The sequence below is a fragment of the Schistocerca piceifrons genome, chromosome 1 (assembly GCF_021461385.2).
Source record: "Schistocerca piceifrons isolate TAMUIC-IGC-003096 chromosome 1, iqSchPice1.1, whole genome shotgun sequence".
Taxonomy (NCBI): Eukaryota; Metazoa; Arthropoda; class Insecta; order Orthoptera; family Acrididae; genus Schistocerca; species Schistocerca piceifrons.
The window spans coordinates 1200209942-1200231796 of NC_060138.1; the positions used below are offsets into that span (position 1 = coordinate 1200209942).

Consider the following 21855-nt stretch of genomic DNA (forward strand, 5'->3'; position numbering starts at 1 on the left):
TAGTATTTGTACTAATTTTATAAAGTCAACTTTATTTTATGAGGAGAATAAAATAAACAGTACACAATTTTTAAAAGATTTATAGTCAAAGATACGCCAGAATCAGATACAAAGCAGCAGAATTTAAAGAACTTGTAGACACTAAGATTTCAGGAGCAAAAGGGTTAACTGATAATCACAAACAAGTATTGGAATCTTTATTGCGGGAGTAAAGTGATGTGTTTGGTAATATTCCAGGTAGATTGAGAGGATAAAAATGTACTTTACAGCTAAAACTGCACCAACCATATTTCATAAAGCCTTATAGTGTACCTATAGTAAGAGAGATGCAGTTGAGAAAGAGTTGCTTAAGACAGAAGTGTGTGATATCACTGAGAGAAGTGTTAGCCCATATAAAAACCCATTAGTCACTGTTTTAAGATGAGACAGACGAGTGACATTGGTTCTGGATTCTGGACATTCAAGCAAGTATTTATACAGAGAAACAGAAAACACTGAAAAAATGACGAACTTTTACACAAATTAAAAAATGTTCAGATTATGTCTAGTTTGGATTTACTTTCTGGATTTCGTCAGGTACCTGGGTCAAGAATAACATAAATATACTGACTTTCTTTACAGTGGGAGATGTTATCAATACTGTGCAGTACCTTTTGATTCGAACTCATCTGTAGCTGAATTTATATGAGCATTACATTATGTACTTGGCCAAGATCTGGTAGTAAAACTCACTGTTCGTGTAGATGATATTTTGGTAACTGGACAAAGTTGGGAAGATCATTTTGAATTGTTGAAGCAGGTACACAAAAAACTTAGACAAAGAGGTATGAATCTGAAAATCGAAAAATGTAACTTTGCTGTCCCTGAACTAAAATTCTTAGGTCATGTAATTACTGGGGAAGGTATCTTGGCAGATCCTGATTAATTTAAAGAAATTTCAGGTTTTCCAGCACCACATAATAGAAAACAACTAAAGCCATTTTATGGTTTATGTGGATTTTATTGAAAATTAGTGAGTGGACAAAGTATGAATGAATCTTGTTTAAGCAATTTACTTAAAAAGTACACTAATTGGGTTTGGGCCCAAGAATGTTAGGAAATATTTGAAAATATTAAGAAAGAATTGAACATCCAAAATTTGTTACACAGACCAGATTTCAGCCTACCATTTTGTTTACACACAGATAATAGTGATTGGAGCAGATTTCAGGAAAAAGAAGTTAATGGGGAAATCATACATGATAATTGCCTTTGCAAGTAGAATGCTGTTAAATCATGAGAAATCTTACACAGTTACAGAAATAGAACTATTAGGTGTTTACTGGGCATTTACTAAATTCGGAACCTATTTGTTGGGGCAGAAAGTGGTTGTATATTCAGACCACAAAGCACTAAGCTACTTACAGGAGTGTAGACTATATCACAACAGACTTTCCAGATGGGGAATGTATTTGCAATAATTTAATTATGAAACTAAATACATAAAAGGTTCAGACAATGTTGTTACAGACACTTTGTCAAGGATGCCATTGGGTGGAAGTAATGAAAAATTTGATCAAAATGAAGAAAATGAGTTTAAATTCAGGTAGAGGAAGGGTATACATGATGAGAAAATTATTAAGGTACCTTCACACCGAAAACTAACTCCAACAAACAAAAACCTACAACAGTTGTAAGTTTGGAAAAACTTGCAACTGTTGACACCTGTTGAAAAATGTTGACAACAGTTTCAAGCTCTTGTAAACATATGTTTGGCGTTTTTATTTTTTGTTACAGACATGCAATGTAAATGGATTCCGACTGTGAAGATTTGCTATTTGTTGTGGTGGTAGATGATGCTTTTGCTCTTTCAGACTACATGGTGAAACCATACGCAGCCAGGAAAGAATGTTTAATTACTGAATATTTCGCAATAGAAGAACTGCGGAGGATTTTTTTGGAATATCGTAAACAGTTTTTCGGTGTCTTAGAACAACTGTGGACTTAAGTCCTAAAAAAGCAACATTACTGACTTCTGCAACTGTGTCTTTGCACAGTTTTCTTAGAAGAAATAAAGAAAGTGCCACAGTTTACTCCCCGCCTGGCAGTTTTGATGTGGAAGATCCAGAAACATGCAGAGCTTCACATGGCAGTTGGAGGATATCTCCACAAAATAAATGTCTTCAGAGAAGGGAGGTAACACAGGAAGAACTGCAAAGAACATAAGGGATGAATTTGCAATCTACTTTGTATCAGATGTTGGTAAAGTGAAATGGCAAGAGGAGTATGAATAAATAAATATCGAGTGAAAAGACATATGTAATTAAAAACTTCCAAACAAAACCCCTATAGCTTTAGTTATTAACAATGTAAGCCATTGATTTGCAAACTACTTTGTATCAGGTTTTGACACAATGATATGACAAGAGAAATAGATAAATTTCTGTGAAAGCACATACGTAATTACAAAATTTACAACCAACAATTTTATAGTTTCAGTTACGATAGTTAATGACATTTTACTTGCCATTGTAAATATTTTTCTCTCTGGCTTGTTCACGTTTCCCAATTACTTCATATGCTCGTGAAATATCCATTTCGGAATGTAGATCTGAGTTGTCCCACACCCACTTTTAGTTTTGACCATTTTACAATGCACACGATTGTACTTTTTTTTCATATTTGTCCATTTCCTTTCACACTCCACAAGTGAGACACCAATTTTATCCAAAACTTCTTTCAACAAATCTTTCCTTTTATATCAGTCTTTATATGCAGAATCAGAAGAATCCGACAGAGGTTTCCTCACTTCAATTTCTAACAAAAACTGAATTGTTGGATCTGTTGACGACTTGTGAGTTGCCATTGTCAAAAGAAACACAGCAGATGAAACGGCACATGCACATACGCAAGTCACACAACTCTGCCGTGTTTTTTCTCACTAACCATAAACTACAGACTTGAGACAAAACTTTCCTCAACTAGTTGTTCAGACTCATGATTTCAAACAACTGTTGACAACAGCTGAAAAACTAAGTCAAACTTTGAGTTGGAAACAGTTGTCAATCGAGTTTGTTGGAGTCGGTTTTCAGTGTGAAGGTACATTAAGGACAGTGTGTAACAAAATTATAAAGACCAAAACCAAACTGGAGATAAGTAAAGTGTTGTTTAGGCAAAAGAGGTTATGAAAATTGGACAGGTGTTATGAAGTATATAAAGGAACACTTTTCCGGAGAACAGATGTGGATTCTGATGATTGGAAGTTACACTTGCCAGATGAAGAAGCTGGGAAGTTCATTAAGTATATACATGAGAGATATGGACACTGTGGCATTCAAAAATGTATACAAAAGCTACAAGAAAATATTTATTTCTATAATATGGCTAAAAGGGCTGGGAAAGAACTGTCTACTTGTGACATGTGTCAGCGTGTCATGGTAAGTAACAAAACTTGTCAAGGTGAGATGCTAAATATAATACCAGAGAAACATATGGATTTTAGTTGCTGTGTATTTTTATGGAAGTTTACCAAAAAGTAAAAATTGTTATTGTTATATTTGTGTTACGGTTGATGTTTTCTCCAAATAAATTGGTGTCCAAAATTAAAGCAACAAACCACTATTTCCGAGTCCTGTGCCTAATTCACAATGTAATCATAGAAACTGTCAACAGATATCCATGTTCTGCAAAGAGAGGGCATTCTGCTCAACGTACAACCACACAAACAATGAAGTCCGGGCACATACCAAACAGTGTAATATATGCTAGATACTCCCACATCCATAATCGCTGTGTACACAGTCACAGATGGTGCAGTATGGCACATACTATGGCAGAGGGCCATGGGAAGAATGGAAGCAGGACAGTTGCAAGCTGATGTGGCCCAAAAGCTTAATGTGAATTGTTCTGTTGGTTCTTGGATGCAGCGACAGTTTATAGAGACCGAAAATGTATCCTGAAGACCAGGGTAGGGCTGACTATGTGTGACATCAGAGAGAGAGAGGACAATTATCTGGCTGTAAGGGCACAATGGTACTGCCTTAGTACTGCACGGCAACTGGCATGTGACCTCACAGCACCCACTGGACAAGTTGTATCAAGGCAAATGATGTACAGCAAGCTCCAACAGAGTGGCCTTTATTGTCAGAAACCTGCTATATGTGTACCTCTGACACATTTTCACAAAAGGGAATGTCTAGAATGGAGTTGTCAACATGGCTCCTGGATGATCGAACAGTGGGCCAATGTTCCTTTCAAAGATGAGTCATGGTTTGGTCTGTAGAGTAATTCTCGATGTATACGCATCTGGAGGGAATGTGGAACGCGATTTCAGGACCCAAACATTGTGAAAAAAAGACCAATATCGAAGAGGATCCCTAATGGTGTAGGAAAGGATTACATTGATCGCTCTAACAGCTCTTCATGAAACCATACGGGTGAATCAGCAAGGTTTAACTGGTGTTGTGACGAGATCTTTGGACCTCATGTGTGTTTGCTGTGAGACGCTGTAGGGTCCAAACTTCGTACTGCTGGATGATAATGATTGACCTCAGAGCACGAGTTATTTATTTATTTTTTTTTTTTTTTTTTGGAAACGTAAGATATTGCACATCTGGTGTAGGTTGCTCATTCCCCGATTTGAATCAAATAGAGCACGTCTGGAACGCATTAGGGAGATGTCTTGCATCAGGTCGGCATCCACCAACCCCTCTCCAAGACTTGCGGGCAGCTCTGCAGGAAGAATGGCATTATTGCCTCAATACGAGACTGATGACATCATTCACAGTATACCCCGACATTGTCAGGTCTGTACTGCACAGCCGGAGGTGGTCACATCCCATACCGAGCACATTAACCAGTTGTTAGTATGTTTGTGAAAATCTATAAAGTTGGAAAAAATGAAGAACATTTTTGTCTACCGCTACACATGTTGCGGTTGTTTACGTTCTGTATTCTCCACATCATTTCTACTATACTATCATCTGTCTATACAGTTTTGTGGCAAAATAAATGCAAACTGGCAAAATTTCCATTTGTTGCTTTAATTTTGGACACCAGTGTATATAAAATTATATCCTCTCAGAAAAGCCGCACATAAGGGGATCATCGCTAAAATTGAAAAGATTACTTCAAAAAATGTAGGAAAACCTAAAGTAATAATGTCAGACAATTGATCACAGTATGCATCAAAGTGTTGGAAGTCACTGGCTGAAAAATCTGATATCAGACACATTTCAATTTTAGTTCATAATCCTTCATCCGGTCCACCAGAGAGATATATGCATGAAATTAATCATCTACATCACACATACTGTAGCCACAAACACCCTACATGGTAAGATTACATTAGTGATTTTGAAGATGTAATGACTAGCTTGCAACACAGGATATTTGCCTTTTGACTTTATGTTTCATAATAAACCAGCAAATCTTATCTCAGAATTAGTATAATATCCACCATGTACTTGTCATGTTTGCTCGAGAATGTGAAGCAGTTGTGAGAGAAACCATGAAAAAGCAGGGAGAGATATGATGCGATAATAAGGTCAAAATAACGAAATTCAACATTGGAGACACTGTTTTTGTTAAATCACATGAGAAATCTAAAATGTTAACATCAGAGTTAAAAAAGTTTTTCGATGTCTATATTGGTCCATTGAGGTCATTGAGAACCCATATCTCGATGCCTACCAGTTGATTTATCCTAAACCTAAAAAGCTGTTATCTCATTGAAGTCAAACAAACAAAAAAGTAATGACAATTAATGAGAAGGATTGTTACTGGAATGTTGTAAAAACAAAATATTTTCTACCCTATGTAATGAACTACGTAGTTATAGTTTTTCACATATTTTTGAGCAAACAATTTAAATGTGATACCTTATTTTTTTGCTTATGCTTTGTTACCTTTGTATAGGTTGTAAATAGGTCACGATTTGTATTTTATTATGTTCTTTCATGAAAAGTAATTAGTTTTTTTTACAGTGGTATTTATCAATATTTAGAGTAAAGTTTTAAGTCACTGATCATTTGAAAAGCTGAAGCTTTAAGTACAAGTCTGAGTCAATTCCTGAGTACTTATTCAGTTCTTAATATAACTCTCTTTGTGTAATATACTGAATTAATACTTGTGTCATTTCCATGTCATTTTGTATTTGTGTAAAAAGACTCTGGAATCTGAAAAATGACCATTACCACATTTCTTTTTGCTGTCTAGAATTAGCAGTCATCCAATTGAACTTTGATATTTATTGTGTATTTATGGGGTGTTACTGTAATAAAACTGGGTATGGTGAGATAAATGTACTAACTGATTCCAAAGCTGAAGACTCAAAACTCAGAAATCCACTATCATATAGTTACACAAAGATCCTACAACTTACAACATAGAATAAGAATAAAGTATTATGAAAACTTTTATTCAAATTCTACGTTGCTATCTCTCTCTGCAGTGTGTCACTATCGCAGCGTGCCAAGTGCTGTGAAAATGTGACCAGCCACCCAAATTGGAACTTACTTCAAAATTAATAAATCGACTTTGGGCTACAAGAGGGTAGCAATGGTCAGAGATGGAAGACTGGGATAAGGTGAGAGCATGGTCACTCATGGTAAACCCGGCATTCACAATTCTGAAAGGAGAAGCATTTCACCCAAGCCTCCTCTGCTCATTTCTGTGGGAGGAAGCCACAGGGTGATAGCGGGTGGGGCTCGAAATCTCCACAAAACAGTGACCAAAGGTGTTAGACGTAGCAATAGGGTCCACAATGACATTCTCTGCTACGGTCAGGCTGCAAATCATGGAATGAACTTTGGTCCCAGAGAGCCACCAGAGATTGCCCTGCACAATGGAAGAGTGAATGAAACTGTTAAAACAGCTAGTAAAGGAAATCCAACTACCTTTTTTGTTATCCCCAAGAATACGACAACACTGTGCACACAACTGTTTATAATTAATACAGTCTGTCATTGTAAGATTATGGTTAAAAATGTGGGGAGCACACTTCCGTGTGCAAATCACCTGACCATACACCTCAGTCTACCAGGAGACCAGCACATGGGTGGTAAAGAAGATGTGCAAGGTATGTGACATTCTGAGGCAGCAAGGATAACGTTCATAAGGTACTCTTCCTGGTCATCACAACTGGGGAAATACTGATGATAAAATCTTCTCGGGTTAACAGCCGAGTCAATGTGTTGTTCTCCAACAATGTTTCAGCAAGTTTCTTACTTGCCATCTTCAGGCGAAGTGTCAGGTTCACTTCTCGTCCGGATCTTTATAGTCACTGGACCACAAGCTTCTCTGCATCCTCGGCACTGATCGGGTCAATCAGGTGCGAGCGGACCCGGCGTGGTGGCGCATCGTCGGGGGGGGAGCCACGGGCGCCGGGTCCTCACGTTTCGTCTCGGTGCTGCCTGTTTATTCCATTCGCCGCCACCAACCTGCCTCCATCGCTGTGCTCTCATCTCATTCTTGATAATGTTGAGTTCCACACACTGCTGAGTTGGAAGCCACTATCCCGATTGACCAGGTTATCACTGACCCATATCTCCACTGCCTCTATTATAATAGAGTCCCAGAAATCTTTCGCTCTACACAGTCTCTTGGTTTCTTCAAATTGAAATGTGTGTTCTTCACTGAGGCTGTGCTCCGCTACCGTGAATTTTTCTTTTTGTCTGAGGTGGACGGTTCTCACATATTCAGAGACGCATTTTGCTATGCAATGCTGCGTCTGTCCAATATATGGTTTCCCACATTCACAGGAATACTGTAGACGCCTGGCGTTCTTAGACCCAAGTTGTCCTTCATTAAGCCCAGCATATTTTTGCTGGAGGATGGAATGAGACGAGAGCGCACCGATGGAGGCAGGTTGGTGGCGGCAGATGGAATAAACAGGCCACACCAAGATGAGACGCTAGGAACCGGCACCCGCGGCTCTCCCCCACCACGCGCCACCGCACTGATTCTGCTCACGCCTAACTGGCCCATCCAGCACCGAGGATGCAGAGAAGCTCGTGGTCAAGCGGCTATAACGATCCAGACGAGATGTGAACCCGACACTTCGCCTGAAGATGGCAAGTAAGACACTTGCTGAAACATTGCTGGAGAACAACACATTGGCTCAGCTGTCAACCCGACAAGATTTTATCATCGAGATTCACCGAGAAAGCCTGCAGTCTCATATGGGGAAACATTGTTTGTTGAAGCTTGTCAGGGAGGAGTAAAGCCTCCGGCCAGCCTTAGAAAGCTGCCAATTGGGTTTACATGCAGGTGGGGTAGGAATCAGCAAACAGATAGCACATGAGAAATGGTCGCTCAAGTACATGTCAGAGAGAATAAGACGATGGGCAAGCTTGGCAGTGCAGAACAAGAAGTCCAAATAGGGAATAGGTGTGCATGAAATCCGAAAGAAATGCGGGTCCTCCAGTGTTAAGACAGATGACGTCAACTTGTTTGAGAAGGCCAGCCAAGAGGGAACCTCTCGAAAGGTTCTCTAAAAGCCCCAAAGGGGATGGTGGGCATTAAAGTCACTGAGCAGCAAAAGGGGATGAGGGAGCTGACTAATAAGCTGGAGTAAATCTGCCATGGCAACAGTGAGTGATGACAATGAGATCATTTGGCTATGGATGAGCAGCATGACCCCCCCCCCCCCCATGAGATAGAATTATGTCCTTGGGGGGGAAGAGGAGGGGGGGGGGGTCAAAGCAGACCAACAGGAAACACGACAGGTCAAAGCAGTAGCAAGGACGCAATTTCTTTTCTTGGAGGCAGAAAACAACCGGACACTGCAAGTACAAAAACAGCGGTAATTCATCTTTTGTGAATCTAAAACCACAAAAGTTCCATTGGTGGAGAGTCATGACGGAGAGGAAGGAACAAACAAAGGGCAGTCACCTCAGTGGCTGCCGAGTGCCAGCCTTCAAAGACTCACTGTTGCAGGATGCAGAGGCTGGAGGATCCTTTTCCACGAAATCTATGAAGGTGTCGGTATTCTCCCTGGGTCAGCCTGTGGACTCCTGGGCAGAGGAACGGTAGGCAGTGGACACCAGCGAAATGGAGGTTGGCCAAGTGAGGGTATCAAATGCCGATGCCATTGAAAAAGACCTCCAAGTTGGGAAAAGAGAAGACTGTTCGCCTTTGTTCAATTTCTTAGAGCTCTTACGGTTGGCAGATGAAGTTTCAGATGTTTGTAGGCTGGAGGGATGTAAAAAGTCTTCACAGGAGTGTTTCTTTTGTACTTTCTGGCATGCCGGTGGTGTAGCAAGTGATGTCGCTGCCGCAGGGGCGAAAATTTGGTGGCTTGTTGTGCAGCCATCGGAGAAGGAGATGGGGATGAGGATGCTACTGTGATTCTGGGCAATCTCACACTGCTTACTGAATTGGTAGTTGCAAGTCTGCATGGCCTGTCTTTCGTGGAGCGAGGCATAACAAGATCGGTACTACAAATGCCAGGTAGTAAAATGCAGGGCTTCTGACTAGCCAATAACTTGAGAGCAACAGCGTAAGGTACTTTTTCCTTAACCCACATCTCCTGGACAGTCCACTCATCAAAATGCACGTGAAACTCATGGCATGGTTGCCATTACAACTGATACATCGGGGAGAGGAAGGAATGCAGGCAATTGCCCTCTTGAGTGTCTCTACCACAAGTAATACATTTGGCCATGGCTTGACAGGACAGGTGGGTGCTGACACTGGTACCAATGCATTGGGATTGGAATGTACAGTCAGACTGTTATGACTTCATAGTCAGGGTGTATATGCGGACAAGGAAAAAAAATCCCCAGATTTTTCGCGGATCTCCCAGTTAAAAATACATTTTCTCCCACGTGAAAATACACTTTTTCCGTTTTAAGTGACAGTATACTTTCCGTCGGAACTGTAAAACATACCAATCCTTTGAATTGATATGGTTTTATACAGCAGTGTAGAATTTCCCAGCACTTTAGAAAACGAAACTAAGGGGGGAAAAAAAACACGTTTTGGAAAGATCTTTGATGTGCAGCATCATGTACGATGCATATTTTCATATTACGAAAGTATAAATTCGAATTCCAACAACAGGAAAAGTTAATTGTTTAAGTTAATATACATAGTGTTGCTACAAGAAAAGAAAAGCTAAGCTTTCACATATAATGTTGATCTGTTTAGTGCATGTTACACTTTAAGATACATCACACAAATAAGCAGTAAAATTTTTTATACCGACATAAATCTCTGATCTTCTGGGATCAAAATTCTTCTAAACGGCTGGCCATCAAAAAGTTGATTTTTAAATAAGAGCAAATGCTCTATGATTGCAGAAATTCATCATACATCCTCACACATAGTTCATCTTGTATAAAAGGAAATTTACTCTGAAAATAACGCTTTTCAAACCACAATTTGCAATATTTTCCCAAGACCTGTTAGAAATAGATTCATTTCAGCAGTTGCCAGAGAGCACCAGATAAGAGGCGTCCCTGCGCTTGCGCAGCTATGGTGACGTAGGAAGCCCATATGTTCATGAGTGTAAAACATTAAAAGATTTTTCTTACATTATGTCATGAAAGACATCAGAGGATACTCTAAGAGCATCGGAATTTCGTGAACAATACTAAAATGCATAGTTCGCCTTAAAGTGCACATTCGTATGTCCAGATTCCCAATGATGTAAGCCTCAACCTGATATTAAGCTTTTCAGTCTAGTTTTCAGTACCAGTACTGTATTGTCTGGTTCTTTGTTATGGCATAATGCCATACGTGCTAGAAGGTGAAAACATGCACTTGAAATGCAGCGAACAGTTGAAACTAGCCAATAGTGTAGAATTAAACACTTTTTTCAAATAAATTTACTGCCTCTGCAGGAAAGCTTAATAAAAGCCAAATTTCTTTAGCAAACCAACAAAAATAACTTTATTGTTCTGCAAGGGGATTAATGCTTGACTGTCAGAAAGGTGGAAATAAAATAAAAACTGAAACTAGTAACACAGTGATCATGTGAATGTGTTTTAATTGACTCAATAGCTCCCAGCCACAGAAATCCATCTTGTTTTCATTTGACGTAAGAGCAGTAAACAAAGAGGAAACAGAAAATTACTAAATGTAAACACTGGTCATGTGAACACACCCCCCCCCCATATAACACAGACTGTCCTGCGCTTAAAAAAAAAAAAAAAAAAAAAAAAAAAACACCATTTTGTAGAGCACATCTCTCTGAAGACTCTGATACATAAAATATATATCTTCAAGGAAATATAAGACATGTTATTTGGTCTTAAGTGTGCTGAAGAGCCTCTTCAAACAACATTCTTATACTGCATGTCACTGTATTTCACTCTGTGGAACTCAAACTTGTGTATTTTGTAATGGATGCCATCAAACTATTTCAGGGCAGTGGAAATTAAAATGGCCTGTAGTGTCTCTCCTGCTCCCAGTCGGCCAGTTTGACATCCTGCCCCTCTTAAAAATAAAAATAAACCAAAAATTCACAATTAATACTGGATGGGATTCTTTGTAACTGGGAGAACAAGAACTCTTCAGCAAATCTGGACTCTTCATTGCCTATTAGCTAATAACTTCCACTTCTGTGTGACAAAATTAAATATAGGATACCTAAAACCAGTAAAGACAAGAGACAGGCAAGACAGTACATGTTTCTTCAGTCCATAGGTCCTAGCGATTTTTCTCTCTAATCTTGCTACAGCTTTACATGGCGTGCTTTCCGTTTTGTGCAAGAACTATTACCACATCGAAGTTCATCACACACTTTGCTACATGAAAAATCAAAATGTCGTTGTCTAACGCTGAAAAAGCTGTTAATACAAATAGTAGGCAAGACTGGTGTGGTTTTTCGATCTGATTATGTATATGTTGTCACTGTGTGCTGGCTAAAACAAAATAGGCCTTTCTAATATTGCAGAAATTGTAACACACACCAAATAAGCGAGACTGTTTTGGTAATAATGATCATTTTTATAGTACGACAGAATATAATTCACAAAGTACCTGTACGAAATACCTATTTGGCCTACTACAGTCAAAAAGCTTTATGTTAGGAAATAGTTTCACATTTCATTCATACACTCCAGTTTCTCATGCACGAGACTGAAAAGTAGTAGAAGGAAATTTTTGTATAAATTTGGAATCGTCATATTCTTCCATAATTTGTGTGATGTCCCCGTTTCTTCTCCTTCCTCGTTCTAACAAACAATCTCGTCATCACTAATTCTGTAACTATTCCTACCACTGCCAAAACTCATTCTCCAGTTAACTTTACTAATCCTGCCACAATCACGGTTTAGTTATCTAGTGATTATTCTCCGGTTAGGCATTGTTACGTGTTTGTACAATTCGTTTTCCATGCTACTCCCAGAAAGGAACTTAAGCGGTTCCTAGCTGGGGACTACAACTGACCCTGTCTAGTGTAGTGATGTGGCCAAAACTTTTCTGTCAAAATTTCACTTTCCTGGATACACTGAGAAAAAATACATAATCTTTCTTACCTGTTATTCCTGTTAGTCATCTATTTCCACTCTGGTAGTCTGAATCTATGGATTTCGCTAGTAATTATAACAACATTGAATATTTGCAAACCAAATCAATCACATAAACAAGCAGCAGTTGGCATTTACCAGTTCGGCTTTATTCGGCTCAACTCGTATAGCCCTGTCCTGTTTTGTCTATAGGAAAGTTCATTTCTAGATGCGACGAGGATTCCCCTGGCAGAGACACACGTACACTATGCACGCATTCAAAAATCAACTTCTAATTCATTCAGAAATTAACTTAGAATGTTTCCAGAATGAGATTTTCACTCTGCAGCGGAGTGTGCGCTGATATGAAACTTCCTGGCAGATTAAAACTGTGTGCCCGACCGAGACTCGAACTCGGGACCTTTGCCTTTCGCGGGCAAGTGCTCTACCATCTGAGCTACCGAAGCACGACTCACAGCCGGTACTCACAGCCCTACTTCTGCCAGTATCTCGTCTCCTACCTTCCAAACTTTACAGAAGCTCTCCTGCGAACCTTGCAGAACTAGCACTCCTGAAAGAAAGGATATAGCGGAGACATGGCTTAGCCACAGCCTGGGGGATGTTTCCAGAATGAGATTTTCACTCTGCAGCGGAGTGTGCGCTGATATGAAACTTCCTGGCAGATTAAAACTGTGTGCCCGACCGAGACTCGAACTCGGGACCTTTGCCTTTCGCGGGCAAGTGCTCTACCATCTGAGCTACCGAAGCACGACTCACAGCCGGTACTCACAGCCCTGCTTCTGCCAGTATCTCGTCTCCTACCTTCCAAACTTCCGATCTGCCAGGAAGTTTCAACTTAGAATGTGTTCAAAAATGTCCAAAAACAAACAGGGGTGCATTTCAAAATCATATGAATAATCGATAGACCGACTTGTGCTGGATGCTAGGTGCTTTGTGAAACAAGGTTTTCTTTCCTCACGAATATGCATTTGCCCCCTTTCCCCGAAATTGCTGCCCGGTTCAGATACCCAGGTTCCCCCCTCCCCCTACCCACCCCACACACTAGATCCGAGCCTGCTGTGCACGCGTGAATCTGGCAGTTTGGGCGTAACTGTAAATTTTTTCCAGGTACCATGTAGCTGGTTTCTGCTACTGCTGCTTACACAGCCAACAGCCACATTTCTGTAGCCAGAAGTAGAAGAAGGTATTATATGCAACTCAACTGTGCGTGTGCATGAGCCCGCTCTTACTGTTTAAATGAATCTAATGTAAACAGTTGTGACGTCACTCTCATTGGAGGCAATTTGTTATGAAGCACTGCTTAGTCTTCCTAAAGCCTTTGACACATTTTGCTGTTGGCAGACACTTGTACAAGCACTGTGTTATTTTATATGGTGCATTTCCTTTGCAATTTAAGTATTATTTACGTTTTTTTCTCTCGTTCATGTTTTAATGCTGCAGTATTATTCTGCAGTAGCGGGATACAGTAATATCCTTTGTTAGATCATCAGTTCTTACCAGTCATAATTACAAAAATTTAACTGTAAACTAAAACAACTAAAAATTCCCAGAATTCTAAAAATTTCCCACGGTTTTCGTGGTTATCTCCCAGATGAAAAAATTCCTGGGTTTTTCCCGGATCTCCCGGTTGTCACGGGTCATGTACACCTCGATAGTCTGCCTAAACCTTTGATGGAAGCACTACTCAATCACATGTTTAAAGAGTGCATGTAGGCACTAAGCTTGCATCAAAATTTTTCATTACCCGATGGACCACAGTGAACCACTGATCAGAGAGATCATGTTGAATTTCTCCCCTTGGTCAGACCATCAAGCAGCCAAACGTAAATACCATGCAAATAATTCAGCACACAATGGGGCTCGACACGAACAGGATAGGTGTGGGTGAAGCTGCAACCAGTTGTTGGATTTTAAAATGACAATTGGCCTCCAGAAGCAAAGTCCCATTATGTAAGCTAAATCAGGATTTCATAGGGCCTGCAGTTGCATCAACATCTTTCATAACAATAAATGGATTCACTGTAGCGGAAGACTGACCTTCAGTATGTGACACCACAAAGAACCGAGGTGCAGCTGGGATAGATGGTTGTTAAATCTGTAGCCATATGATGCTGAATGGCTCAGCGCGAAAAAATCCCCCACAATTGCTGGCATCTCTAATGGAGTCCTCCTTCCGACTGAGGGGCCCTCACCTCAGAGAAAGGCTCACCCACCTTAGGTGATTGTTCACATCTCAGGTCACACCTCCAGAACTCCAGACATAGGGACTGATTGGCAACAGGGAAGGTAATAGCTCCGACAATCACCCCTCCCTGGGCATGGTCTGTACCAGGGAGTACGTATGAACCCTACCTGTTGACCCAGGGATAGAAATTACACCTTACCTAGCTACCTGTTACATGTCAAACATGTGGTCCGACCTTGAGGAGTGTACAGGGAGTAGAAGAAACAAAGAGACCTCAAACACCAACGTAAAGGAAGGGGAGGAGATGGAGAATGATGAAAGAAGGAAAAAACAGACACGAAACTGTTCCAATGCTGGGCTATCGAAACTTCAGAATGCATTTTTAAAATACTGAAGACATGTTCCCCAAGGGAGGGGAAAAAGAATAGCAGGACGACAGACATGCAGCATGGAAAGGGAAGAGGTGCTGTAACAGTTGGGGCCCTGTGGTAGCCAAGCACAAATTCACCAACAAGTGATGAGCTACCAAGGAAAAGGGGGATGGGGGTGGGGTGGGATAGGGTGGGGGGAGGGGAGATGTTCCAAAATTGGATAATGCTTTTTTTAAAGATGACATGGTTGCCTTCAACTGCTGAAATCAATTTTTAAAATCCATTACCGTACTTTCAGCAGTTGCAGAACATCTGTCACATGATAAAATTCACTCAAGAAACACACACACTTCTCATACCAAGTATCAATTAACAAGTTGTACACAGGTACGAAAAATGCACCTTTCTTAAAGGAAAAACAAAAATGTTGTGTAACAATCTGCAATAGAATGTTCCTTATTAAAAGCCACATTGAATCCTGCAACAAAACAGCCTCCCAGCAAAGAAAGCACCTGATATTTCCAAGCTGCCTGGAAACACACACACAACAAAGAGAGAGAGAGAGAGAGAGAGAGAGAGAGAGAGAGAGAGAGAGAGGATATGGGAGCAGTGATTAGTCCTCTTCCTACAATCACATTTTTATTTTTTCCTCATTATCAACATTTTAGATATGCCTTTTCACTTGCTTTGCTTCTCTGTTTTGCAGTTCTATAACGTTCTCATACACTCTAACCATGAGAATTAAGTTCATTCTTCCACTACTCCATTCTGCCTTCATACTGTTTCTCCATCTTGTCAAATTTACCTGACAAGTTCGTTCTCTATTTTCATTTTTATTGATTCAGCACCATCGGCTACTTTAGTATGGTCTTAGCAAAATATAGATGGCACTGAATTCATGCATCTGAAGTAAGCTCTGACAGAAATTAAGAAACTCATCTGTCTTCATTCGTCATTTATATATATAATTATTTTAGACATGACTGTTTTATCCATTAACCCATCAAATTTCTTGGGTGAATGAAGAGTATTCAGCAGTGTCCACTATTTACTCACCTTTACAAAACTCTCAGGCCATTCCTTTTTGTCATCAAACACCCGCTGTAGAAGGGCAGCAGCTGTGACATAAGCTGTTGAAGGACCCTTCGACTTGAATGAATGCGGGGACGAATCTCGACGCATCACACTGCAGAGAGCACTGGTTACTGGCTCACTGGAGAATACACTATGCTTCACACTTCCAAGATACAGAAGTGCTGTACACAAGAGGGAGTCAGGCTTCCATCTACTATTCCGCAGAGTTCTCAATGCTCCACACAATAAACCAGTCTATAAAGAAAGAAATGCAAGTAACTGTACAAATCAAATAAAATCATTAAGTTAAAAGTTATTTTAATTAAAAACAGAGGTATGTGTAAATAAAGTTTAGCAAACATCACTCAATGATACAGTAAATATGCTTAGAGAACAATGACAAGAATATTTTTTTTCACAAATACTCAACGTAATACACTATACCTCTCAGCTGTTGATATTGGATATTAAATCCACTTACTTTTTAGACAATATGAGCCCAAAAAACTGGGTTTTAAGCAGCTGTACCTATCGTTCTATTTAAAAAAGCAACATATTTCCTCATGGTCCATGCTTTACATCTTTCCCTTTCATCATCATCATCATCAACATACATACTGCCTTAAAACCACTCTCTTTTCATTCCAGGTTCTAACTATTGGAGTAATTGTTTTAATAATCTTTTTTTCCTTTTATTTTCTTTTGAGTCGTGAGTCTTCTGCCTGGTTTGATGCAGACCACCATACATGCCTCTCCTGTGCCAGCCTCTTCATTTTGGAGTAGCTCTTGCATGCTGCGTCCTCAATTATTTGCTGGAGGCTATTCCCTGATCTATTAACCCATGTTCTATCAACCTGCCCCCTCCCCCTCCTTGTCAGCGTTTTTCATATGTTCCTTTCTTTGCCGATTCTGCAGAGAACCTCCCAATACATTATCTTATCAGTCCATCTCATTTTCAACATTATTCTATAGCACCACATCTGAAATGCTGTGATTCTCTTCTGACCTAGTTTCCCAAAATTCATGACTGACTACCATACAATGCTGTTCTCCAAATGAACATTCTCAGAAATTTCTTCCTCAAACTAAGGTCAATGTTTGATATCAGTAGACTTCTTTTGGACAAGAATGCTCTTTTTTCTTGTTCTAGTCTGCTTCTTGTGTTCTCCTTGCTTCATCCATCGTGGGTTATTTTGCTTCCAAGGTACCAATTCCTTAACTTCATCTGCTTTATGGCCCCCAATTCTGAAGTTAATTTTATTGCTATTCTCATTTCTACTACTTCTCAATACTATTGCATTTTTCCAGTTCACTATCGATCCATATTCTGTACCCATCAGACTATTCATTCCATTCAATAGCTCCTGTAAGTCATCTCCACTTTCAATGAAGGCAGCAACATCATCAGTAAATCTTATCTTAACTTACCTTATAAGAAGCACTATTTCTTCTACAAAGACAGATACTGATACACATGGGACACTCCTGGAATACATGTTCAAACTTCCAATTATTTGTACCCAGTCTCTCTCTCTCTCTCTCTCTCTCTCTCTCTCTCTCTCTCTCTCTCTCTCCCCTTTTTCAGTTTCATCAAACTTTCATTATTTCTTGGAGAAATATACTCAATGAAACCTACTGAGAAACTGTGAAATAAATTTTCTCTTTCTTGCATTACTGTATTGTGTTTCTCAGGAAGTATGGCAACATGCAAATATCTGGAGATGGCAATCCATTTTCTCCATGCCTGTTACTTCCATCACTGTTGCAGGAAATGAACATCCTTCTTCATAATGTCAACACTCTGGCTGAAAACATTTTGTTATGTTGTTCGGTGGGTAAGTGCTGGGGTTTGGCTACTTGATACTGTCACTTATCACTTCTTTCACCTCTGATAGTCACTTGCTCATAAAATAATTAACTGCATTATAATTCAGACTCCACACTGAACTGTAGGTACCCTAAAACTGTCTGATGAGTCATTACAGAGGTTTGAAAAAAGCAATAACATACCACCTATAACGAGACCTGCCCAGTCTTTACTAAAATTTTGTTTCCACTGCAATGGAGTTGAAAAACAGGATGAGTTCATTAGTATTGGAGTTTATCCCAGGTATCCCAGACATGAGGAATATATTTCAGATTTACTGGTACAAGTATGAATTTTAGGACTGTTTGCTACATTGTAGCAGTTCTATTCTTATATTTTTTGCAGTGAGCCAAATTTTGTTCTTGCAATGTAACTTGTCTGGTTCACCAGTTATTTTTTTTGTTACACACAAATTCTACTGGAACATACAAATGCATCTGCACAGCAAAGCAGCTTGTGTACTTTTTGTTGCATTAACCAAGAAGACGTGGGAGCAAACAGTTGTTACAACACTCATACCTTTCCCCCCCCCCCTTCATTCGATCTCCAGTACGGAATATAGCTTTGTGGCATTTCCCTGGGAGTTAAATAAATTTTCAGATGGCAGAAGGAAGCAATCTACGTCTACATCTGCACTTTGCAAAGCACGGTGAAGTGCATGGCAGAGTGTACTTCCCACTGTACCAATTATTAGGGCTTTGTATCATTCCATTCAAATATGAAGGGTAAGAAGGATGACTGTTTAAATGGCTTTGTGGGTGCTGCAATTAATCTAATTTGTCCTCACAAACCCTATGGAAGTGATACATAGGGGACTGTGATATATTCCTGGAGGTATAATTTAAAGCCAGTCTGTGAAATCAATTAGGTGCTTACTTGGATCAACACCCACTGAATCCTGCAGAAACTACTCTAAATGCCTCAGCAAAATGACAGTGCTTCACATTCACATACATCAATTCTTTAATATATCCTACAGAAAATCTGGAAAAAAAACCATCGTATAGTGCACACAACCAGAAACAGTCACTATAATTACTTAAGCATAAATTTCTTCAGTGACCTACCACACTCAGTTGATACAGTACCACTACATAAATATAATAAAGCATATTAAAACTTGGCTAAAACACAATTCATTCTAGTCAACAGCAGAAACTAATCATTAGAATATATGTTTCTCTTAAAATCTTTATCATTCTTAGATAAGCTAGTTTTTTTCTCTAACCATAGATGTAACTGTTTACTGCATAAAATTTGAATCCACTATAAACTTTAATGAAGCCAACTGTATGAAGAATATTGAATGCAAATAAAGATTATGATTCATCAATGGATTTCAACTGAAACAACACAAATGATCACATTTACTGCAAACATTGCTGACTTTAATAGGCTCTGTCATTTAAAAAACACCTTGTTTACATTTCCAAGTCTGTATCAAAATATGATGATACACTTAAGGAATCATCTGAGGTTGGCATTACCACAGTATCAATGAACTTTAGTGAATACTATTCTTTTATTGTCCAGGATTAAGCCCAAGGATACCTTTTATGAACCTGACTCTTGCATTCCAGATCCTATTATAATTTATCTAAAAATGATGAAGGTGAAAGGGAAGATCCTACGCAGGACAGACTTTAACCTATTTCAAAAAAACATTTTATTCTATAGACCGAGAAACAATATGTAACACATTACAGAATTTAGTGTCGAAACAAAATTAGCAGAATTTATGGGAGAAGTATCTCAGCCATTTGAAATAAAAAATGGCATTCTACAATGGGTTGCCCATTCACCTTTACTGTATAAGTGTGTTTTAGAAAATAATTGTAAAATTCTGGAAAAAAAATCAAAACTGAACCAGTAACTTGAGGGAGTAAATCTGGCTTTTGTAGACAATCTGACAGAAGCAGTTACTCAAATACATTTTCTGGAAAAAATACCAAATAGAACTGATTTCAAAATTTCAGTTACAAAATCAAAATTCATGACAATTTTTTTTAACACAATGTACCTGAATAACGAGAATCGTAGGATGTAAGGTCTGCCAATTATGCAAAACACCGTTTTTCCCAAGTTCCCACACATGTTTCAGCACCACTGTGCCATCATCAGTGAGTTTGCATTTTATTTATTCTGTAATGTGAACATTTTTACTAAGTGATTACAAAATTATGTGGGTATTTAGTTCAAACAATAATTAGTTTCTTTTTGTTAATACCTTTACACTTGGTGTGCATAACTTTTCAAGACCAATTGTGTATTATTTATTATAGATAGCTTGACATCTGCAACCAAATGATGTTGGTAAGAAAATTTGTTGAACACAAACTAATTTTTGGATCTTATGGTCTTGAGTATGTTCACATTACAGATTAAATAAAATGGAAACCCACTGCTGATGCCACAGTGGTGCTGAAACATGTCTGGGAAGTTTGAAAAAAAAAAAAACAGTGTTTTGCACAATTGGCAGACCTTACATCCTTCAATTTTAACATGGTAAACACAAGGAGCTGCAAATCCAAATGATGAATATAGTGAGAGTCAGTAAATTGACAGTAGAATGGATCAACAAATCTGCAATAGACGTAAAAGTTAATAAAATGGAAAGAACATATGGTATCAAAAAAAGTATCTACAACAAGAAATGCATATCTAAAAATACAAAACTAAAACATTATCCTGCCATTGCTAAGGCCAGAATGATTGTATGCATGTGAATGCTTAATGATAAACTATAAGCTGGACAGAACCTGAATGATGGATTATTACAAAAATTATGGACACAAAAAAACTACAGCTGTTGGAAAATGAGAAGAAAATTGTCAAAAGTAATGTCAAAGTGAAGCTCAAGGTTTTTTTTTTTTTTTTTTTTTTTTGTACACAACTTCCAACGAATGAAAACAGCCTAACAAAATAAATATTCTTTTCTTTCTGGAAAAAGAAACTGACAATTGTGTGGAGTAAAGAAATAAGGAAAAAACTGGGAGAAACAACATCAAAGAATCAAAAATAATAAATAGAAAGCTTTTCAAGAAAGAGTACTACATTTAGTAGACTTTCAAGGCAGAAGACATATGAAATTGGGAAATACTTGGAGAGATGATGGAGCGATACTGTAAAAATAAGAAACAAAGAACGATGAGAAACTGAAATTGTGACATGATCCCAGTTGGTTTAAAAAAAAGGGGGAGGAGGAGGGGGAGTAGGAGGAGGAGGAGAATGGGAAAGATTACTTAAGCATCTGTATTTCCATATAAACTTGATTATACAGAATGAGGTTTTCACTCTGCAGCAGAGTGTGCGCTGATATGAAACTTCCTGGCAGATTAACAGTGTGTGCCAGACCTAGACTCGAACTCGAGACCTTTGCCTTTCGCGGGCAAGTGCTCTACCAACTGAGCGACCCAAGCATGAGTCAAGTTCTGTCCTCACAACTTTACTTCTGCCAGTATCTTGTCTCCTACCTTCCAAACTTCACAGAAGCTCACCTGCGAACCTTGCAGAACTAGCACCCCTGGAAGAAAGGATATTGCGGAGACATGGCTTAGCCACAGCCTGAGGGATGTCTCCAGAATGAGGCTTTCGCTCTACAGCAGAGTGTGCATTGATATGAAACTTCCTGGCAGATTAAAACTGTGTGCTTGTTTATACAGGGTGTGTCAAAATGAATCATCAGATTTTGGACATCTGTTTTTCTGAAACTAATAAACATATACAATGAATTTTGTTTTTTTATGAACGGGAAACTCAGAAAGGTTTTTTTTTTTTCATACCTTTTCGTAGGAGTTCAATACAGCCCCCCCCCCCCCTTGAGATGCATGGCATATGGCAATGTGGATTCAAATTCTTCCTGCATATCTTGATTTACAGCTTCCACAGCTGCTGTTATGCAATGTC

General features: G+C 39.0%; 1 protein-coding gene across 3 annotated transcripts in view; it reads right to left on the bottom strand.

The window, feature by feature from the left end:
- Positions 1–21855, bottom strand: part of LOC124781594 (integrator complex subunit 1) — a 269211-nt gene that overhangs the window by 220767 nt on the left and 26589 nt on the right. For all 3 annotated transcript variants that reach the window (XM_047253875.1, XM_047253873.1, XM_047253874.1), the window contains exon 4: positions 16065–16337. In XM_047253875.1, the coding sequence (XP_047109831.1) occupies positions 16065–16337 (273 nt within the window). The remainder of the gene's footprint in view (positions 1–16064; positions 16338–21855) is intronic.